We start from the raw sequence: 19,524 nt of genomic DNA, 5'->3' as shown, positions 1-19,524 counted from the left end.
ACACAGCCTGATGGAGATAATAAACTTGCTAAAACTCCCAGCACGTTCTCGCACTGTGCTTGACTTCAACCACAAGATGGCAGGCGTCGGCGGAAGATTCTCCACAGCCTAAGCCCAGAGAGCCTGTGCAGAGCTGAGGAGAAAGCAAGCTCCCACTGTCCATGACAACGGCCATCGGTTATACCTTTAGCTAAATTCCTGTTGAGAAGGAAGGTTCTAGACGTCATCACCATCCATTTAGAGGAGATAGAGAAAATTATGTAGATACTACGTAGAAAAACTTGATTTCCTATTTGTTTTTATTGTCAACAGTAAGTTGTAAAAACAAACAAACAAACTATCCTAATTTCACTGGTGTAGTGTTGAAGAAAAAGTTTAATAATGTGAGTCAGACGCCCTGAATTCTAGTCCTTGCTCTTCCCTTAAGTCACTTGACCTCCCGGGAAGCCACCTGCTGAAGCCTCAGTTTCCTCCTCAGTCCAATGAGAAAATAGGAATGGGGTGAACTCTGGGATGGATACCTTCCAGAAACCAAGTCAAGAAATCAAATAGCATATGGGGAAAGCAGGCTGAGAAGAAGGAAGTGGGCACAGACGGAAGGTCCTGCAACACCCCATTTGCACGGCATCCTTGGGGAATGGGCTGTTCCACATGACCAGTTTTCCAGATAATTAAATTTTAAATACTGAAACTTGTTTTCCTTTTAACCTTCTGTAATTGAAATCTTTCTAAAGTGTATTACATGCTTCTCTGGTTTCTTAAACAGCAAGCTGAGCACAATTTAACCTTTCCTGAATGTCTCGAGGTCATGATGATGACCACCTCTTACTATACCTACAGTCCTGAACAGAACACCACGTGCCTTTGGGCATATTCAGGCTGGCAGGCCACTTGAGCTAAAGGGCCCCAGAGACTATATTATAAAGCTATAACTGGCGATTCTTCCTTTCTTCGATCTACATTGAAACCTGCAGTCATTTTTCCAACTAACATCTTCTAGCAGCGTCTTGACACTCTGTTTAAATTCGGCTGTACCCTACAGAGAACTCAAGGTTGCCATGGGCAACCAGAGTCTAAGCTTGTAATGACCCTAAATTTAATTTTACACACAATGTAAAGCGCATGGGTACTGTGCTGAAGGTTACTTCTGACCAGGGCTGATATGCAGCTAGTCCGCCCAGTATGTAATGCTTCTGCACCAGCTAGTCAGTTGCCATGAACCCCCAGGTCCCCCGATAGTCCAGCACGCTGTTCTCATGCGCCAGCCTTCTTTCCAGTTGGTGAATACCACATCATACCAGTTGCTCAATATTGGAATATCACCCCGGTTTCTGGGTTGAAGAGTGTTCTCTTTCCTGCTGAGTGACTTGCCAGAGTTTGAGGCTCTTCTTGTCCCTCAGACTCAAAGGCCTTTTCTCAGTTGCATACTGAGCCCTGGGTTCAGGTCACCTGAGGCCGACCTGGCGGGTTGTGAAAAGCTACCTTTGACTGAACATCTACCACGAGCCAGATGCCTACTCAGTGCATTATATAAATCGTCGTATCTCAGCCACTAGAGGACCTTACTGGGGAAATAGCATCAACCTCCTGTGGCTGAGGTAACTTGCCCAGGCACACGGCCAATAAGCGAGTCTGGAAGCCAGACCCACCTCTCCAGGGCTCACGTTCTCTGCACTATGCTCAAGTTTATTAACGGACAAGGAAGTCCAGTCAAGGGTCACCTCCTGAAAAATGCATTTTAAGTGAAACATGGGCCCTTTTACTTTTCAGAAAAGGCTACTTGTTTTTTGTGTGTGGGTTGTGTTTTAATTAATTCCACATTTTGTTACTAATTTGAAACAATCTGTCCCCAGGGAACAGATCTGGTTTACTTATAGAAAGCTAGCTGAGGGAGGGAGGACTGAGGTTATAAAGTATTTGTAGGAACGAATCTAAAAAAACTTTCCCAGTTCTCCCTGCACCAAACAGAAGTAAATACAACATTCTAGAAAATCCCATCTTCCCCAGAGTAGGTGTGATAGGGCTCGCAAACAGAACTTTTACTCCGTGTGTTACCAGATACGCCTACAAGAGGGAGCCTGGGATATCAAACATAACTAATATCCCTCCCCGTCCCAAAAAGTTCCCTAGAAGTTCACTCCAGGACCATGCTGTTACATTCAAAACAACGAGGGCCTCCCAGAGCTACTGGGGGGAGCCTAGATGCTAACTGCAGACCTCAGGGGTCTCAGCCAGTGAGAAGGCAAAATTACAGGGATCTATAATTGTGGGACATTCACAGGCTTAGCTTTGGACCTGGTTCTGGGGTGCAAAAGGGTATCAAGCCCATGGCTATGAATTTCTGTTGTCTCCCCAGGGAGGAACTCTCCAAACTGAACCAAAGCTAATTTTTAAAATAAGCAAACCATGACCTCATCTTCCACATTTTGCACCTGCTCCTCCTACAGTTAACACACATGATTTTCAGTATCCTCTTCCAAAAACTTCCCTAATGTTTCCAGAGTGACTCTTGTCAGGGAGGAAACTGAAAAATTGACTAGCCATAGGTGACAGGATCAAAATATCACATGCATGGTTTCCCAGGGCTGCCAAAATAAAGTACCACAGAATAAGAGGCTTACGTAACAGAAATTTATTGTCTCACACTTCTGGAAGCTAAAAGTCCAAGGTCAAGATGTTGGTAGAGATATGCTCCCTCTGCAGTGATAGGGAAAGATATACCCCTGGCCTTGATCCTAGCTTCTCACAGTTTTTTGGCTTTTGGCAGCAGAACTATCTTCACGTGGACTTCTTGTGTGCATGTCTTTGCCCTTATTATAAGGACACTAGCAATACTGGATTAAGGGCCAGCCCTACTCCCATATGACCTCATCTTAAGTAATTATATCTGCAATGGCCTTATTTCCAAATAAGGTCACGTTCTGAAGTACTAGGGATTAGGACTTCTACATATGAATTTTGGAATGACACAATTCAACCCATAACATCATCTAAGATAGTTTTGAATTCAAAATCAAACTCAAGAAAAGGAACAGAATGAATTGCCCAAAAGATAGCCTCGTAGTATAATTGCAAATAATAGCGTGGATGATTTATCGTGTTAGTGGGGTGGGTGGGAAGTTAGTATGTTGACCCTGAAATCTGTTGCTTGCAACGGTGAATACATGATCGTTGAGGAGGCTGTTGGCTGACGAGCAGAGAGGTACACTGGGGTCTCTACAGAACCCTAATTGCTATTCATCAATTTTTAGGACGAAAACAACATACCTTGTTTCCCCGAAAATAAGACCGGGTCTTATATTAAGGTTTGCTCCAAAAGACAATTTAGGGCTTATGTTCAGGGGATGTCACCCTGAAAAATCATGCTAGGGCTTATTTTCCAGTTAGGTCTTATTTTCGGGGAAACATGGAAGGTATGTGCAAAAATTTAGTGTTGAAGGAAACTGTGAGTTACAAAGAGTGAAAAGCAACCTCTTGAGAACATTCAAAACACTTTAAACTCCTTGATAATTAATCTCAAAGTGCCTCTAGGCCTAATGCTCTAGCTAGATGTAAGTTTTCCAAGGGGAGTCTATGTTAAAATTGGGTACCCTTCTATAAGATGAGGTGGGAGCTTTTGTTTTCTTTGTTAGTTTGGGTAGGTGGAAGCCTTATAGTTTGTTCTAGTCATTTTCTTCCCTGGTGTCTATGATTATAATGAGGAGGTATTTTGTAAAGCCGTAAACCGTCCAAGAAATTAAGCACCAGATCATGAGGCAAGGAATAAAGTATAGCTCTGGGTCAGATTTGAGGTAGGATAGCTCAGGAGTTAGGGGCACGGACCGAGGTGGCAGACAGACCTGAGTTAAAATGTGTTTCTGTCTCTTACTTAGGTGGCCTTGGGCAAGTTACATGGCCTCTCTGGGGCCAAGGTTTCTCACCCGCAGCTGTTCTTTCTAGTTGTAGTAGGTATTGAATGAGATAGTGGATGGCAGAAGGTCCATTATAGTAGCAACTGCTCAATACATGGTACCTATAATTAGGCCAGAGAACGAGGGAGTGTACCTTGAAAAATCCGGCTAGTCTCCCTCCCTTCTGCCTTGTTGACTTCTCAGGTGTTATGAGCCTGGGGACCCCAGGAGTCTTTGCCTCATTACTTGATTCATTTCCATGCTCTCTTGAAAACCAAGCAGTGGGTCCTGGCCTTCTCCTTTTCCCACCCCCATATCTCAGCAGCTCGCAGGTAGACCTTCCCTCACCGGGCCTTCCGTCATTCAGCATACACACATGACTGCACCATCAGAGAAGGGACTTTCAGAGTTAGCAATGTTCACTAGTAGAAAAGTTAGGCTTGCAAGATTTACTTCCTCAGCTGTGCAAAATTTCCAGATGCCCAGTCCATTTCCTCATTTTTTTGATGCTCTAGGGCTTTGATTCTTGATTTAGGGCCTTGAGTCCAGAAAGACTGCCCCTCTCAGGGCTAGCTAATTCCTAGAGATAGCAAATGATTCCTCTGAGAGAGTGCCTTTGATATGCAAATCAACCAATTCAGAGTCCACATCCCCAACCATCTCCTTGATCAAACTCTCATACACTAAGCCATATGAATCACCCTGGGCCAGGTACTGGTCAACTAGAGACCACCCTATAGCTCAGAGCCTGCCAAAATTATTCAAACTACCCAAAACCCCCAATGAAGGCTTTGGGCCATGCTCTCCCCACTTCCCTCTCTGCCTCCTGACTGACACCGGTACTTCCCCATGTGGCCCTGCGTGATGTGCCGTGACTCCTGTTTCTAGGGATCTGTGAGTATAAACTTCTTCAGTCATGACAGTCATTTCCGTGTCTGCATGTCTCACCATACTTGATTGAAACAAATCCTGGGCACATTTTAGAATACTCAGGTGTAACAATTAGCGACCCCATAGGCCTGTTCCTTGCATTTTTCTCCTTTTTCCATTCCCCAAGCTCCTCAGCTTCAGCTATTTCAGTCCAGATGCCAACTGACCACATCCATCCAAATACGTCTTCCTGACCACAGGGTAGAGTGGGGCACTGGATTGGGCACCCAGCAGGGAGTCAGAAGAGAGAGACTGAGCCCCAGCAATGCCAGTTATCACTGTGGCATCACTGGAACACTGTTTCACCTCTTTGAGCTTCTGGAATACTTAACACCAGCCCAGATAGATCAAATGAAATGTTTCCTAGATTCACCCCTAATTTGCTAGCAGAGGCAGCTGCAGCTAACCTCCCTCCCGCCTTCACTCCCCCATCCTGGCACACTAACCCAAGGTCACAAAGCTAGTTGCTGGTGGACCTGTGCAGAGAACCTGGAATCCCAGAATCAGTCCACTGCTTCCTCCATCACACCCTCCTTGGAGCTTCCTTTAAAGAGTGTAGTTTTGTGCTCCACTTTCTCTCGTGACCGTGGGCCCTTCACCTTTCTATTCCTCTGTATCTTCTTTCTTTGCAAAAAGGAGCATCATCCTATCCCTCCCTCCAACAGGTAAATTAAAATTGCCACTGAATCCTCCCTTGGTAGCTGGGAAACAATCTCATTTCAGGGATCCGATATGCTTTCAAAGCGTGAGGCAATTTTGCCTTTTAAGGACCCCACAGCCTTAAGCAGGATATGGGAAGAGCTTCCTGAACAGATACAAGAAAATGTATCCAGTATAGGAAGAACTTCTCCAAGGTTGTAAGGACTCTAGCCGCTTCTTGGATAAGAAATTCCCAGTCTTCCCAAACACTCTCCATATATAATAGTCATTATGATGCTAATGTTTATTGAGCACTGTTTATTAGACATAGTGCTAAGGCCTTTCTATGAATTATTTCATCATTTAGTCATTGGTATCAAGAGTGTTATCATTACCATGTCACAGACAGGGAGTCTGAGGCTAAGAGTGATAATTTTCCCAAGGTCACCCTGGTTGTAAGTGGGAGAGCCTGAAGCGGCAGCACCAGCTGTCTGGCTCCAGAGCTGGAGTTCCTGACCACTGTGGTTTCTGCTGGATGTCCTCTCTCTGATCTTCTTTCTACTTCTCCATCCATATCAGCTCCCTTCAAATGAGACAGCTGCAAATGGTGGGGGGCCTAAGGGACAGCTTTGGGAGGGCTTCCTGAAGCTTCACGGTGATGCCCACTTTTAACCCAGAGGATCCAGCCACTGGGGACTGGAATCACCTCCTCAACACCTTATAGCGTCTTGAGTGCTGTGGTGGTGAGCCCACTCCTTTTCTAGGGACAATCTCTAACCCTAAGTAAAATAACTTCTCTTCAACATCCTTCCTTGAAAATGAGCAGCTTCTCCCAGTCACTGCCAGGCACGCAGCGATTGGCTAAGAACGTCTCTTCAGTCAAAGAGGCAACCCAAAGGAAACACTGATGAGAGTGTCTACTGAGTAAGTACTCACACCTGCCGACCAGCCCTGTGCTCTCCTTTCTGTGCACTGGCTCACTGAAACTTGGACCACATTGTATGTGACTGATGACTTCTTGTTGACCCTCCACATCCACTCTCCCCCATTCTCTACCCGGCCCTCTGACCCAGGAGGCTGACATGTATGGACAATATCAATGGGTTCCCTTGCCCCTGGCTTCTGGCTGGTTTCTGCCGGTAGAAAGCTCTGATAGGAGACTGAAGGGGAAGGCGAAAATTAAACTCAAAGTATTTCTGCTCTGATTCTCTCCCTTCAGGGACTCCTTCGGTTAGATGTTTCCCTCATCAAAAGGTCAGCATGATTCTCAAGGTGGCCTTCTTTCCATGATTCTCTCATGGAACAAAAGTTATGCATCTCAGAATATCTTCGAACTTCTCTTTTCTTGTCTCTGTCTTATATACCCATAACTAAAAACCCTGGTGTGCAATCAAGGGTTAACTCAGCAGGCTTGAGGGATTTGACCCTGTACATTCCAAAGAAAGTACTGGCTCTTGACTGGCTCCTGGGAGGTAACCTCTAGGCCTTTGGAATCTCCTGCCTGATAAGAGTGTTTTTGTATACCTAGGGTCTTAGACCATACCCGATAGTTTATGCTAACAGTGTGACTTAGGGTGGGGGCGTGGGCTGTGGGGTATTAGTTTGACCTCTGGAAAAACTGGACACGGAGTAACTAAAGTCAGCTACACAGGTATTCCATGCCTAGGTTACTGACTTACAATAAAAACCCTGGACACCGAGGCTTGGGTGAGCTTCCCTGGTTGACAGTGCTTCCTACATGCTGTCACACATAATTACTGGGAGAATTGAGTGCTTTGGTACAACTCTGCTGGGAGGAGACAACTGGGAGTTTCTACCTACTTTCTCCTGGACTCCACTCTGTGCACCTTTTACCTTCGTTGACTTGAATCTGCATCGTTTCCCTGTAATAAACTGTAACCCTGAGTATAACAGCTTTTCTGAGTTCTGTGACTCCTTCTAGTAAATCACTGAAGCTGAGGGGGTCTTGGGAACCCCAATTTATCTGGAAAATAACAAAAAGTCCAATCATAACTTTCTGCCATTATGGGTGGCCACATAGGTAGAAAACAGAAGTATACTCATTGAGATCGATGCAAGTGGATCTTCCAGGAAAGAAACTAGGCAGGGTGGGGGTGTGCGGGTTCTAAAGACATTTCTAAGCATCTCAAGGAACTTCTGGACTGTGAGTCTGTGAGTCTGTGACTACAGTGACATGGGACAGGCAGACAGAACACATCACCCAATCTTTGGTGTTCTGATTGGAAGTGAGATGCTGGGAGCTCATGGAGAAGGTTTCAAGGTGGCATTTCTCATACTCTTGTGTCACGTACTATTGCTTTTCTTTCTACCCTAAGTTTCAGGAGAAAAGGACATTCTCTGAGTCTGAGTCCTCTAAGAGAGAATGACACAAAAGAAAAATATAAATACCACAAAACTTCAACTTAAAGAGTGTCTTTTCCCTTTACAGGATCAATGTCATTAGCTTCTTACCACAGCCGGACTCCTAACCGTCTCCAGCCACAGATCCGAGCATTAGACACAAGCAAACCACAGAGGTCCCGCATTCAGCCCCTGTGCCAGCTGGCACTCCCGCACTCACCTGGCTCCACTGACATCAACTCCGACCATCAGCTGCCCATTCAGGGAGAGGATCTCGTCACGCAGTCGGACCTTCCCACTCTTCCCTGCCGGGCTGTTCTTCCTCAGCTCTGTCACCCAGATGCAGCCCACATCCAGCACGGGGCCCTGGTGCGTTTTCCTCTTCTTGCCCCCTCTGCGCTTTTCTCCGTAGTCCCCGAAAACAGGGATGTTCCCAAAGCTGAGGCCTACAGTCTCCGTGTCCCCCATCTCCTTGGTGAGGTACACAGTACAGATCTCCATCCCCGGGGGGCTGTGGTCAGGTGGGACTGCACTCTCATCCACAGCAAAGTTCAGCTGGATGTACTCCTGCAGCTTCTGGATGGCTGCCTGGCAGAGCCGCTGCTCCGGTCCCTCCCCGCCCTCCCGCAGGCTGTTCTCCAGCCACTGGCAGAGGAGGGGCAGGTGCAGCACGGCATTGTCCTGGGTGATGGGCATGGTGCTCACTGCCGGACACCAACATCATGAGAGGACCTGCTCCTGGGGGCTGGACCCCACGGGGTCCCGCGGCCCTTGGGAACCCTGGCTGTCATCAGCTTTGCCCGCGTTCATGTTCAGGCTGGCAGATGAGGGATGCCTGCTCAAGGCTGGGCTGTCTGCCTTGGCGAGAGGAGGACGGGGCACAATTAGAACAGTAGGACAATCCTGGCGCCTGGCGTGCTCAATGAGGGGAGGAAGGAAGTATCTGGCATGTCTTTACTTGGGTCATATCACAGCAGAGCCCATGCAAATCACCCGGAAATGGGGTATTCCTTCAGCAGCGACAGCATGACCTGCCCCGGATTCATTTGCACCTGGAAGAGGAAAAAACAAAATATTCTGGTCACAACAGTGAGACTTCTGACACAGAACACACAGCCTCCTGTATCACAGAAAGGCAATGTTTGCTGTTTTGAGCCAGAAACTTAATGCCTCTCTCAATTTCCTGGCTAGCTCCTTCCACCCCATTCTCTCTCTCTCTCTCTCTCTCTCTCTCTCTCTCTCTCTCTCTCTCTCTCTCTCTCTCTCCCTCTCTCTCCTCCGACAGACAGAAACCTCTGGAATGCTGACCTTCTCCAGGAAATTTCCTTGATCAGCAGGGAAAGGAGAAGACTTTTGCCAGGACAAGCTCACATCCAACCAGGAGGCCATGTGACAAGACTCCCTGGAACATTGTGGAGTGCATCACGATATATTTAAGAGCTTACATTCCTAGGAAGGTAAAAACTATGTCCATCTGCCTTGATCCACCCAACTGCATACACAGGAAGGCTCTCCATTCCAGAACTGTGTTCTGACATTGTTACCAAAAGCAGAAAGAGCCAATCAATAGCACAGAGAGATTCAGGTTCTGCCCTAGGACAACACCAGTTCTAAGCTTAGCTATGCATCCCATCTTTATCATGTAGATCCAGAGGGAATCCCGTCCCTTGGCATCCTACAGCTCTTAATCTCCTCTCTACTTTTCTTTTACTAAATCGTTGAAATCAACCTACTCTTAGGCCAAGTCCAAAGCCTTCTCCTCCAGAGAAATGTGTCTCCAAACTTCTGGCTGAGAAGACTTTGGCCCCTCCCTGGCCTGTCCTTTCACACACTGCTTGCAGCCCTGGCCTGTCCTTTAACACACTGCTTGCAGCACTGATGCACTCACCAGCCTGCACACCAGCTGCAGTGTGTCTCCCCTGCAAAAGCTGATGGCAGTCTTGCCCCAGTTGATTTCTGCACAGTGCCTGGCACGTAATTAGTTCCTCCAATGAAAGGTTAATTGAATTTCATCACCAATTCTTCTTCTCTACCAAAGAAAATTTTCACCTCCATCCTCTGTAAATGCAGAAAAATGACCCCTTTCATTCTCTTCTCTGAACTTCACTTTGGCCCAGAGAAAGTCAATATAAACTGTGCTATTGAAGATGGAAAACATTTTTAGCTTTCTCAGGAAGTGATTTAACAAGAAATAATAATAAATGGGAGAGGTGTCAGAAGCCATGTCAATAATAAATAACCTTATTACTCATAACCATAAAAAAATGTCCCATATAGTAAGTTTTGATTTTCCAAAGAACTCGAGTGCCAGCTATTAATGGGTTCCAAATAAATCAAAAGCTTAGCAAATATCATTTACATACTCAGATGCCTATTGAAAAGAAATGCAAGATGAAAGAAAAGATAATCCATAAATATACAAAAATTGAAACGTTCCCTTTGGCCAAAATAAGTAACACCTTTCACTGAAAAGTAAATCCACACAGACATTATTAAAATCTTATGAATAAATCAAAATATTTTCCATCAGGCCCAGCAACCTTTATGAATTCCCTTTTCCTCATCTGTAAAATGAGAGTTACGCTAATTGATCTCTAAGGTCTCTCAAACACCACAGAGAGATCCTCCAATACAGTGACCGTGTCATACTCATCAGTATATTCCCTACCCAGCACAGTGCCTGCCATCTTGTAGACCCTCAACGATTTAAAACAAAATTATAATGATCTGTGATTCAAGGTGTTAGTCACAGTTCTGATGGTTCCATTCATATGAAAGTAGAGTAAATCTTTAAAGAGTATCTTGTCCAAAATAAGTCTGATGAAGAAAACCAAATTTAAGATTAATAGAGACTTTTTTTTTCCTGATGTCAACTAGTATTTATTCAATAGGTATTTATTGAACATCAATTAAGAAGCAGGCCTTGAATTTGGCACTGGGAATATACCGTCAATAAGGCAAAATCCTTGCCCTGAAGGAATTAGTAGTGTAGTGGGGAGATGCATAAATAAATGGAAACCAGTATGTAATAAGTCTATGATAACCCACTTAACATAATTGACAAAGGTACACTCCTGGCCATGTTCATGTACTATAAGCTCCCAGCCCCTGGCAATGGATCCAGACCTAGGCATCTTGTGCAAGCTGGAATCGAGTTCTTCCTGAGAACTGAGCACTGGGACTTAGAGAGGAAGGGTCTAGTATTAAGTATGTGGTGGAAGCTGTAACTTTTGAACTAGGGATTCTGGATGGCAATATTCTACCTGCTGTGTTAACTGAGTAACAAAGAAAGCCATCCTGCCAAGAAATAAAATAAAATTGATCAGAAGGCAGAGGTGCAAGACTGGGGAGAGAAAGCACTCTGGTTTCCCATAGCAATCCAGGTCTTAGTTTCAGCCATCAAAGATGGGGCTGCATTGCTATCCTTCCCTTTAATCTGAAAAACCATTATCAATCCTTACAATACATCCCATTTTTAAAATTTAACTACTTAAAAAAAAAAAAGAAGAAAAGGTCAAAAAAAAAAACTAAAACAAAAAAACCCACAACTTTAAATGAAAGTAAACTTTACCTTGAGTTGTTTTCTGTACTTTACAACTCAAAAGTTGTTACATGACAGATTGGAGGTGAGCAAAGCTGATTGGCTCAGCTTGGAGCAGTTGTCCATCTGTCATCCAATCAGTTATTGCCAAGGGGGTGGGGTCATGAGATAGCAACATGGCTGCCAGGAGCCCTCCCTCTGACCCTGAATGTGGTGAAAGCAGGGAAGGAGTTTTCAGAAAAGAAAAAATTATTTCAAGTGTACAGACACCTTCAAAGATATTCAGTCTTATTTTGGTGTTCAGGGGTTACACAATTTTTCAATTCCATACCTATAGTTGGGCATTTTGTATCCTTCCAGTCCCTATTCTATCAACTCTTTCTCCTGGGATTTTCTATAAACAAGGGAAGTAGAGGCATTCTGATTCACTGCAATAATCTGAGATGTCTCAGGGTATAAGAAGAGATACAAAATTTTGCAATACTATGAAAAGTGTGGTTCTTCCACAACATCCAATGAAACATTCCAGTGAACAAAAAGTTGACCTGGAGGTGATACAGAACAGAAATCTGCAAACGGTTACAAATACCAGTATCCGTCCATGGCTGATCCGTGCAAAGGTCTAAAAGTTTCTCTGATCCTTTTGTAGTTCATAAGCGTGATGATTGGGTGTTCACGCTTTTCTGTGAGATGGGCTTCCCACAAACCTTGTTACGACATCGGCCCATTACCCGTGTGACGTGAAAAAAAATAAAAAAATAAAAGTTTCTCATCCTGAAAATCTATATCAACAGTGAGCAGAATTTGTGGACATGGAGCTCCACTGTATGGTCCATCTCACTTTTGTCTGTCATATAATTCTCCAATTAGAGACTCATTTCAAGCAAACAGCCATGATAATTTAAATTAATTTTGAGTAGCCTGAAGCTGACAGCCATAGCATTCAAAATAAATGCTTCTGTTACTTAAGTAATTTATTGATACTTTCTTTAGAATCTACCAACTTTCTTGGGTCCCCCTTTAGCTAAGTCATGCATTCACAACAGGGTGACTCACGAGGGAGTAAAAATTGGTTTGGGGGAAGAGGACCAAAAATAAATCTTAGATATTATAATGGTTAGTGCCCCCCACGTGAGCTTAATCTAACCTGAAAAAAAAACTTACTCCTTAGTATTTAATTTCTTGTGCTAGAGTGAATTTAAATTAATTTTTTTTTCTGGGGAAAGATGGACAATAATGAAAAAGACTGAGAAACACTGAACTAAGTGAAACCAATCATCTGCCCAAAGTCACAGGCCCAGAGTCACCCAAAATCCAGAGGCTAAATCCTGAACTGGCAGGCGGTATACAGGGGTCCTAGGGTTTATCCAGACCTTGCCGTAAAGTCCGGTTCACAGTGGGCTGTCGTGTACAAACTCCCTCTTTCAAACTGTCCTGGATTCCTTTCATCTTCCAAGTCTGACCGCTGCTAAGTGCCAAGTTCCTAAACCTTCATCTTGTCTCCCTACCTTCTGGTCTGAGTTCCTCTTTGGACTTTCAGAAAACACTCACATTTTTAAAAGGAAACCAATGTTGATAGCAAGGAACCAATGTAGGAACAAAAACTCATGCAATGATGGCGAATTAGTAAACGTAAAATACTACGTCAGATGGTAATTAGTACATGAAGAGAATTAACGGTAGTGTCAGAGGCTAGCGAGTGAGGGAGATAGGAGGGGATTAGGAAAGGCCCTTCTGAGAAGAAACCTGAATAAAGTGAGAGGTTAAGGAGAGAGAATACCTGTGGGAAAGTGAAAATAACCCTGAGGGGAGAGCCTGCTCAGCTGCCTGAGGGGGAGAGGGGTGGGTGTAGCTATGAAAGAGGGAGTGGGGGAAATGCCCACTGAGCCTGCATGATGCTTCCCCACTGTGTTGTTCTTGCCTGTGAGCCTCACAACCACCTTATAAAACAGGGGCATCTGAGACGGGTAGTAGATTGTGGGGAGGGGAGTTATCACTTTGTGAGGGGTGGAAATGTCTAACTATTACATTGCTTTGTACACCTGAAACTAATAATAAAAAAACAAACAAGGACATCTGACCCCATTTTACCAACACTGCCTAATGGCTAACATTTTCTGAGCGTAACTACGCATCAGACACTGCTCTAAAGGAGCACTATGCATGGTTACTTACTTTATTCCCACAGCAATACTGCAGGAAGGTATTGTCAGCATCCCCCCTTTTAAAGGCTCAGATAAATAACAGAATCAGAGAGGCTAATTAATTTGCTCACGGTCTCACAGTAAGTAACAGTCAGGACTATTACCCAGACCCACTGCACTGGGCCGTGTTCCTCTGTACATCAGCATGTTGCCTGCCTGCCTCTGACAACCTCACCCTTCTAAACTCATACCTGACTTACCCAGCCCGGCCTCCTGCCTGGTAATCCCTGCTCCAGGGCCACCAAGGGCCAAGTTATGATTAATAAATTAAACAGACAGGCAGCTTGTGTCAGAAGCTGGTGGCTGTCTACCTTATATCCATTCTCTTTCTTCCTTTATTTTGTTTGGCATGGCGATGTATTCAATAAAACCCCAGCCTCTCTTGGGGGTATGAATAGTATACAACATAGTTCTGTCCAATGAGATGAAAGTGGAAATTGTTGGGTGAGACTTACTTATACTAGCATTCCTTGAGAGAAGAGCAGAAATGAAAGGAAAAATAAATCCCCATGTTGTTCAATCATTGTTATTCGGATTTTTCGAAATCCAACCATTTAACTTGATAAAACTCCAAACAAGTAACATAATGTGTTACCTAGAAGTGGGGGAATAGAAAGTAACAGAATTGGATGAGCAAAGGTGGGAGGGAGGCAGATGCCAAGGGTTTGGACACTATAGACAGGAAAGTGACCCTCGCTATGTGATGTAAAATCTTTGGTTAAACTGCCAACTGCTGTGCTTTGGAAAGTCACTGACGTGCTGACTGAGGCTGTGGTATTAGAGAAGATGACGGGAACATTTTAGAATGTCAGTAGGTGACTTGTCACTCTCAGCAAACTCTAGAGCTCCTCATCTCAACCGACAAGGGAGATGAAAGAAATATCACTTTTCTAAGGAAGGCACTCTTGACATTCAGCCTGCAATCTAAGTTGCCTGAGAGGCCCACATTCCAGACCCTTGCAGGGCTAAGAAAACCAGCTTTATCAGAAGGGGGTGGGTGGTGACCCACAAGTCAGAGGTTGTAAGCCTGCTGCCTACAAAGTGTGATTACGCCCTGGAAGCCATTGTTTCAGCTGTTCCGGCCGCACACATTGAGTAGCATGTGTTAAGTTAAAATTTAGGGAGATGGGCAGAGCTCATAAGCTAGAAAGGAAAGGAAACAAATCATCAGGAATTGGCAGGAAGCCTACTCAGTTTGTGGGGGAATTTATTGCCCAAATACCCAAACCTGGTTTGCAACAGCCTGGGAAGGTTAAACCCCAGTTACAAACTCACAACTCTTCCTCTCCCTCTCTCTCCCTGGCCATTCACGTCATCAAGAAGTAGGTTGGCAATGGGTATGGCCCCAGAAATGGTGTCCTTCCCATGCCCACCACAGAAGTGGCCATGGAAGACAATGAAGGAGGAATAACCTCCCAGAAAAAGGCAAGGACCATGGAGTGCAATGAGCGGGAGTTCCTGCCACGAGTGAGGGGCTGGGCTCTTGCTATTTGTGCCCACGACAGTGACTGTTGTGTTTTCCACCCCTCCTTTTATAAATGGAAGTTTTTATTATAGTTACACTATACCTTTCCCAGTATTGCATGTTAGAAGTGTCGAGGCTTGGTCACAGGAGTTATATCCAGAACTGATGGAGAGGACCACCAATCCTTTCCCAGAGATACAGGGCTCTCATCTTGATACGCTAACTGGATGAGGCTTGGGTGCCTTCTCCTTGGGAATGGGAAGTCTATCCCATGCATGGAAAGAAGGGTATGTCTGAGTAACCAAGAGGGAACTGTGGCTAGTTGCCTACACAATATCCCTTCTCTCCTCTTCCTTCCTAACACAAATCTGTCTGTGTTTGAGGAGCAACTACCCAGACAAGAAACAATGCTTCTTGGTGCCCCTTCAGAAAGGGGTGGCCATAACATACAATGTTGGCCCATGAAGTTATTGGGTGAGGCTACCAGAAAGTTTCTTTTCTTTTTTTTTCTTTTTTTCCTTAAAGGGCATATGTAATGGCTGGAGCTTTAGCAGCCATTTTGTGACCAACCATAAAGCAATGGCCTGACATTCTTGAGCAGCTGTACCAACCCTAGACATTCTACCTCTAGATTTCTTGTTACATGAGAGAAAAATAGGTCCCTACCTTGTTTAAGAACTGTTAATTAGACATTCCGTTGTAGGTGAACAAAGTACCTAATTAATACATTGCTTTAATTCACTCTTGACCCTCAGATTCAAGGTTCAGAATGTAATCCTAACTGTTTCAACTTCAGCCCTGATGCATTGTCAATTAGCAGATATTATTGAGTTCCCACCGTGATTTGGGGGCAGCAAAAACAACAAACAAACAAACAAACAAACAAACAAACAAAAACTACAGGACCTGTTCCTGCCCTTGAAAGAGCTAAGAGAACACAGTAATTCATCCACTGGTTTACTAGGACCATTGTGCAGTCCCAGGGTTACAGGCAAACCCGCAACTGATTAAAAAACTGCAAATACAACTGATTGTGGCTTCTTCAGGTCGACTTATGTTTTGGAAGAGCAAGGTACTAGTTAATGTTTAACTATCTACATGGCTGACTCTAGACTAGCTGGATGGCTGTGCACATGTGACAGAAGAAGAATTTGATCTAGCCTTTGTTTCATACAACAAGGGTTGATTGTGCCAGGCACTGTGCTAAGCTAGGGAAGAAAAGATGGACAGCCCTGCGGAGGCTGTGGCCCACTGAGAAAGAGAGCATTCCATAAACTGTGTGAAGGGCCATGTAGCGGTACACTGGTGGGGGGGCATGGGGGCACATGATTCTGGAAAGTGAGGCTTTCCAAGATCTATGCTGGGGTTTTAGGGGATGAGAGGTGTTCAAATTCGAGAAGGAGAGGACCTAGAACAGACCTTGCAGATTGCCGCATTCAGCCTTCAATTTTACAGCTGAGAGAAATGCGCATCAAGACAGGACCAAGGTCCTTCCTTCAGTTTCTGGGTCTGATGACCCTTGAAGAGCAGGGAAAAAGAAGAAATCTGAGTGAAATGAAAAAGAATGACCTGGAAGCTATTTTGACGATCTAATACTTGAAGATACTGTGTCCTAAAACATGGATTATTTATCCAAATAACAAAATAAGGGAATGAGTACAAATTGCAGAAATTCATGGAACTTCATGAATGTTTTTTTCTCAAGATGAGTGTAAGAAAACAATTGGGGACCAGAAAACTAAAATGAATATAAATTAGGTCTGTTCCCTAACTACTTCTAAAATATATTTACTGTGGCTTCAAATACTGGAACAAGTTTGCACATTTGCAATTTAAGATTGCTTACTCAGGATTTGGCCAGTTCTCGATTAATATTTCTGGGGTGTAGGAATCTCAACTCAGAAAGAACCTAATGATTGGGGAAACAGGGCATTTATGAGATAATGTATATACTTGTGAAATGGCAATCAATACTTTGAAACAGTTGCTAAGTGACTGAGACAATCACAGCTTCTGTGCTAGCAGCAAGTAAGCACGAGGTCACTGTGGTTGCCCATTTTAATGTGACCCTCCTGTTCACTTTGTATGGATTGGGCAGCCATGATGCCACCAACCTGCCATCCACAACCCTATAGATCACGCCATCAACATATAGCATGTATTATAATGAGTTCTTCTTCAATTCCCCTGGAGTTACTTTTTTAAATAATTATTTTACAATATTTTACAATTATTCCTTTGAGAACCATTGCTTCTGGTGTTTAGAGTGTGGAGTACATAATCTACTTACTATATATATTTAAATTCTCAGCATGGGACTGTGTAGGATCTGACCTCATCATTAATTAACATTGACTCAAATATTTATAATAGCCAGTAAGATACTCTGCCACTAGCTACCTGTAGGTCCCTAGACAAGTCATTCAGAATTTTTGAGCCTCAGTTTCCTTATCTGCCAAATGAAGTGATTCTACTAAGCTTCCTCCAGTTCCAGCACTTTCCTGGACTTCGGAGCTGAATTGGCAAGTCAGGGATGGAGTCGCTAGCCTCATTAAGAAGCATATACACAACACAACACATGGAATTTTTAAACTACAGAAGAGATGGGCCAAATTGCTTTATCAGATTTTGAGTATCAGCCAAGACAAAGGGAGGAAGAGGGCCCCTGGGGTCATTTTACATTCAGCTCTTCCAAAACACAAGAAGAAATATATCCTACTGAATAAAAGCTCTTTGGAGCAGCAGAAAGAAACAAGATTTCAAGACAGGGGAACAAACTTGTCTGGGGGGTAGGGTTCAATAGGAAATCGGGTGTTTCCACTGAGGCCCCACAGACTGTCCAGTTTGGCAAGGGCCTAAATTGTGCAGAGACCGGCCTCCATGCCCTCTCCTCCATGCTGCTTGCAGGATCCAGGGCTGGAGTGCCTGGTGTGAAGAGAGTATTCTCAGAGGAAACCAAAAGATCACAGAGCACAAAGGTTCAGCCCGTGTGCCTCTCTGAGAAGCATCCCCTTTTCCCAGGCCTTGCTGTGGGAAAGGCCTCAGACAATGGTCATGAGAAGGCAAGTCAGAGACCATGGGAGTGAGAGAAAAAAGGAATCCTCATCTGACCTCTTCCAGGCAGGAAATCAGAATTAAGGAAAAGGAAAGATTATTAAGGAGTGTGATATACCAATCCTCTCACTCTCAATGGCCCCCACAGCGACTCATGCGCCATCTTGGTTTTAAAAGGGGTGGGAGAGAGACATAAAGATAGAGAAAATAAGACAAGAGGTGACAGAAATGGAAATGAAGTAGGCTGGAAATCATTAAATGGAGGTTCAACTCGGGGCACTGCCGTGATGACATTGGGAAGAGGTCTTGAGAAAAGAGGAGGTTGGACCTACTATCTTTTGAGATCGTGCTGTTGCTGTGTCAGTGTGGGGGGGTGGGGTGCTGTGCATAGGTAAAAGATGTGGCTGGGGAAGGTGACTGGTAGTCCAGGGAGATACCACAAGGTGACCCTGGTCTTGGTCAATTGCCCCCCATTCATGTCTTCAGGTTCCCAGCTCAGAAACATGAATTCTGTCTGCAGTAGAAGAGCATCTGCCTCTCCAGTGCAGATATACTGTTACCAGCAAGAAAGCGTCTTCATTATTTTTCAATTGGAATACATTTATTAAGTGGGCAGGATGTTTGCATCAACCTGACCAATGCCTGCTTTCCTTGCAGGCAGGATGCAGAGGAAGGCAAACTGCAGAACAAGGAGAACCAGATGAGCATCGGCGGGCCCCTCTGTCTCCCACTCCAGCCTGTGCTTTGCAAAGGAAACTTCCCACTTAGCCAAGGCTCCCTTCCACTAGACAACACCGAACAGGCATCACTAACATATGGCTCCTGGCGGTTTTCTTCCCCATTCTCTGTGCAAACTACCTCCCTTTTAGTCATACCCCTTTGTCCAAACTACATACCATAACATCAGTAATTCTTTGAATTATAGGCACAATCAAATTTTAGTCCATCCTCCCTAAGATGACTATGATTCGAGTTTTGGATTCAATACGTTTTTATGGACAATTTTATAACTTGGGTTTTCCTGAGGCTGGCTATTCAACTGTGTATGATGTATTTACTACCATGTTTCCCTGAAAATAAGACCGGGTCTTCCATGAATTTTTGCTCCAAAAGATGCATTAGGGCTTATGTTCAGGGGATGGAGATGCCACTCTGAAAAATCATGCTAGGATGATTTTCTGGTTAGGTCTTATTTTTGGGGAAACATGGTAGTTTAATTCTCAACAAAGAAATTTGTCTTCTGTATTTCTAAGTTTAGGGTTGCGAGGAGAAGTCTCACTATTGCCCCCAAGGACCAAGGACACCTTCCAGATTTAACAAAACTGCAGGGGACCACAAAGCGGTGACACAGCAGGCACTCCGCAGCACAGCTTTGATGCACTCAGAATGGTGCACGTGAGAGCATGATGGAGGCAGGACAGGAGGAACAGAACCAAAGTC

At 44.4% G+C, this 19,524-nt stretch overlaps 1 protein-coding gene and 1 non-coding gene across 3 annotated transcripts in view; one reads left to right on the top strand and one right to left on the bottom strand.

Moving 5' to 3' along the window:
* Positions 1-19,524, bottom strand: part of PDZD2 (PDZ domain containing 2) — a 330,846-nt gene that overhangs the window by 209,556 nt on the left and 101,766 nt on the right. For both annotated transcript variants that reach the window (XM_019737273.3, XM_019737274.3), the window contains exon 2: positions 8,041-8,872. In XM_019737273.3, the coding sequence (XP_019592832.3) occupies positions 8,041-8,516 (476 nt within the window). In that variant the 5' untranslated portion in view covers positions 8,517-8,872. The remainder of the gene's footprint in view (positions 1-8,040; positions 8,873-19,524) is intronic.
* On the top strand, positions 11,999-12,102 carry LOC141570945 (small nucleolar RNA U13). Its single transcript, XR_012495384.2, has one exon. It is a non-coding gene; the product is annotated as a small nucleolar RNA U13 (small nucleolar RNA).

Source organism: Rhinolophus sinicus, chromosome 3, assembly GCF_057876585.1.
Source record: "Rhinolophus sinicus isolate RSI-liver-muscle chromosome 3, RSI-T2T, whole genome shotgun sequence".
Lineage (NCBI taxonomy): Eukaryota > Metazoa > Chordata > Mammalia > Chiroptera > Rhinolophidae > Rhinolophus > Rhinolophus sinicus.
Note: the sequence above shows the minus strand (reverse complement) of the source record. Positions and strands in the feature narration are given on the sequence as shown.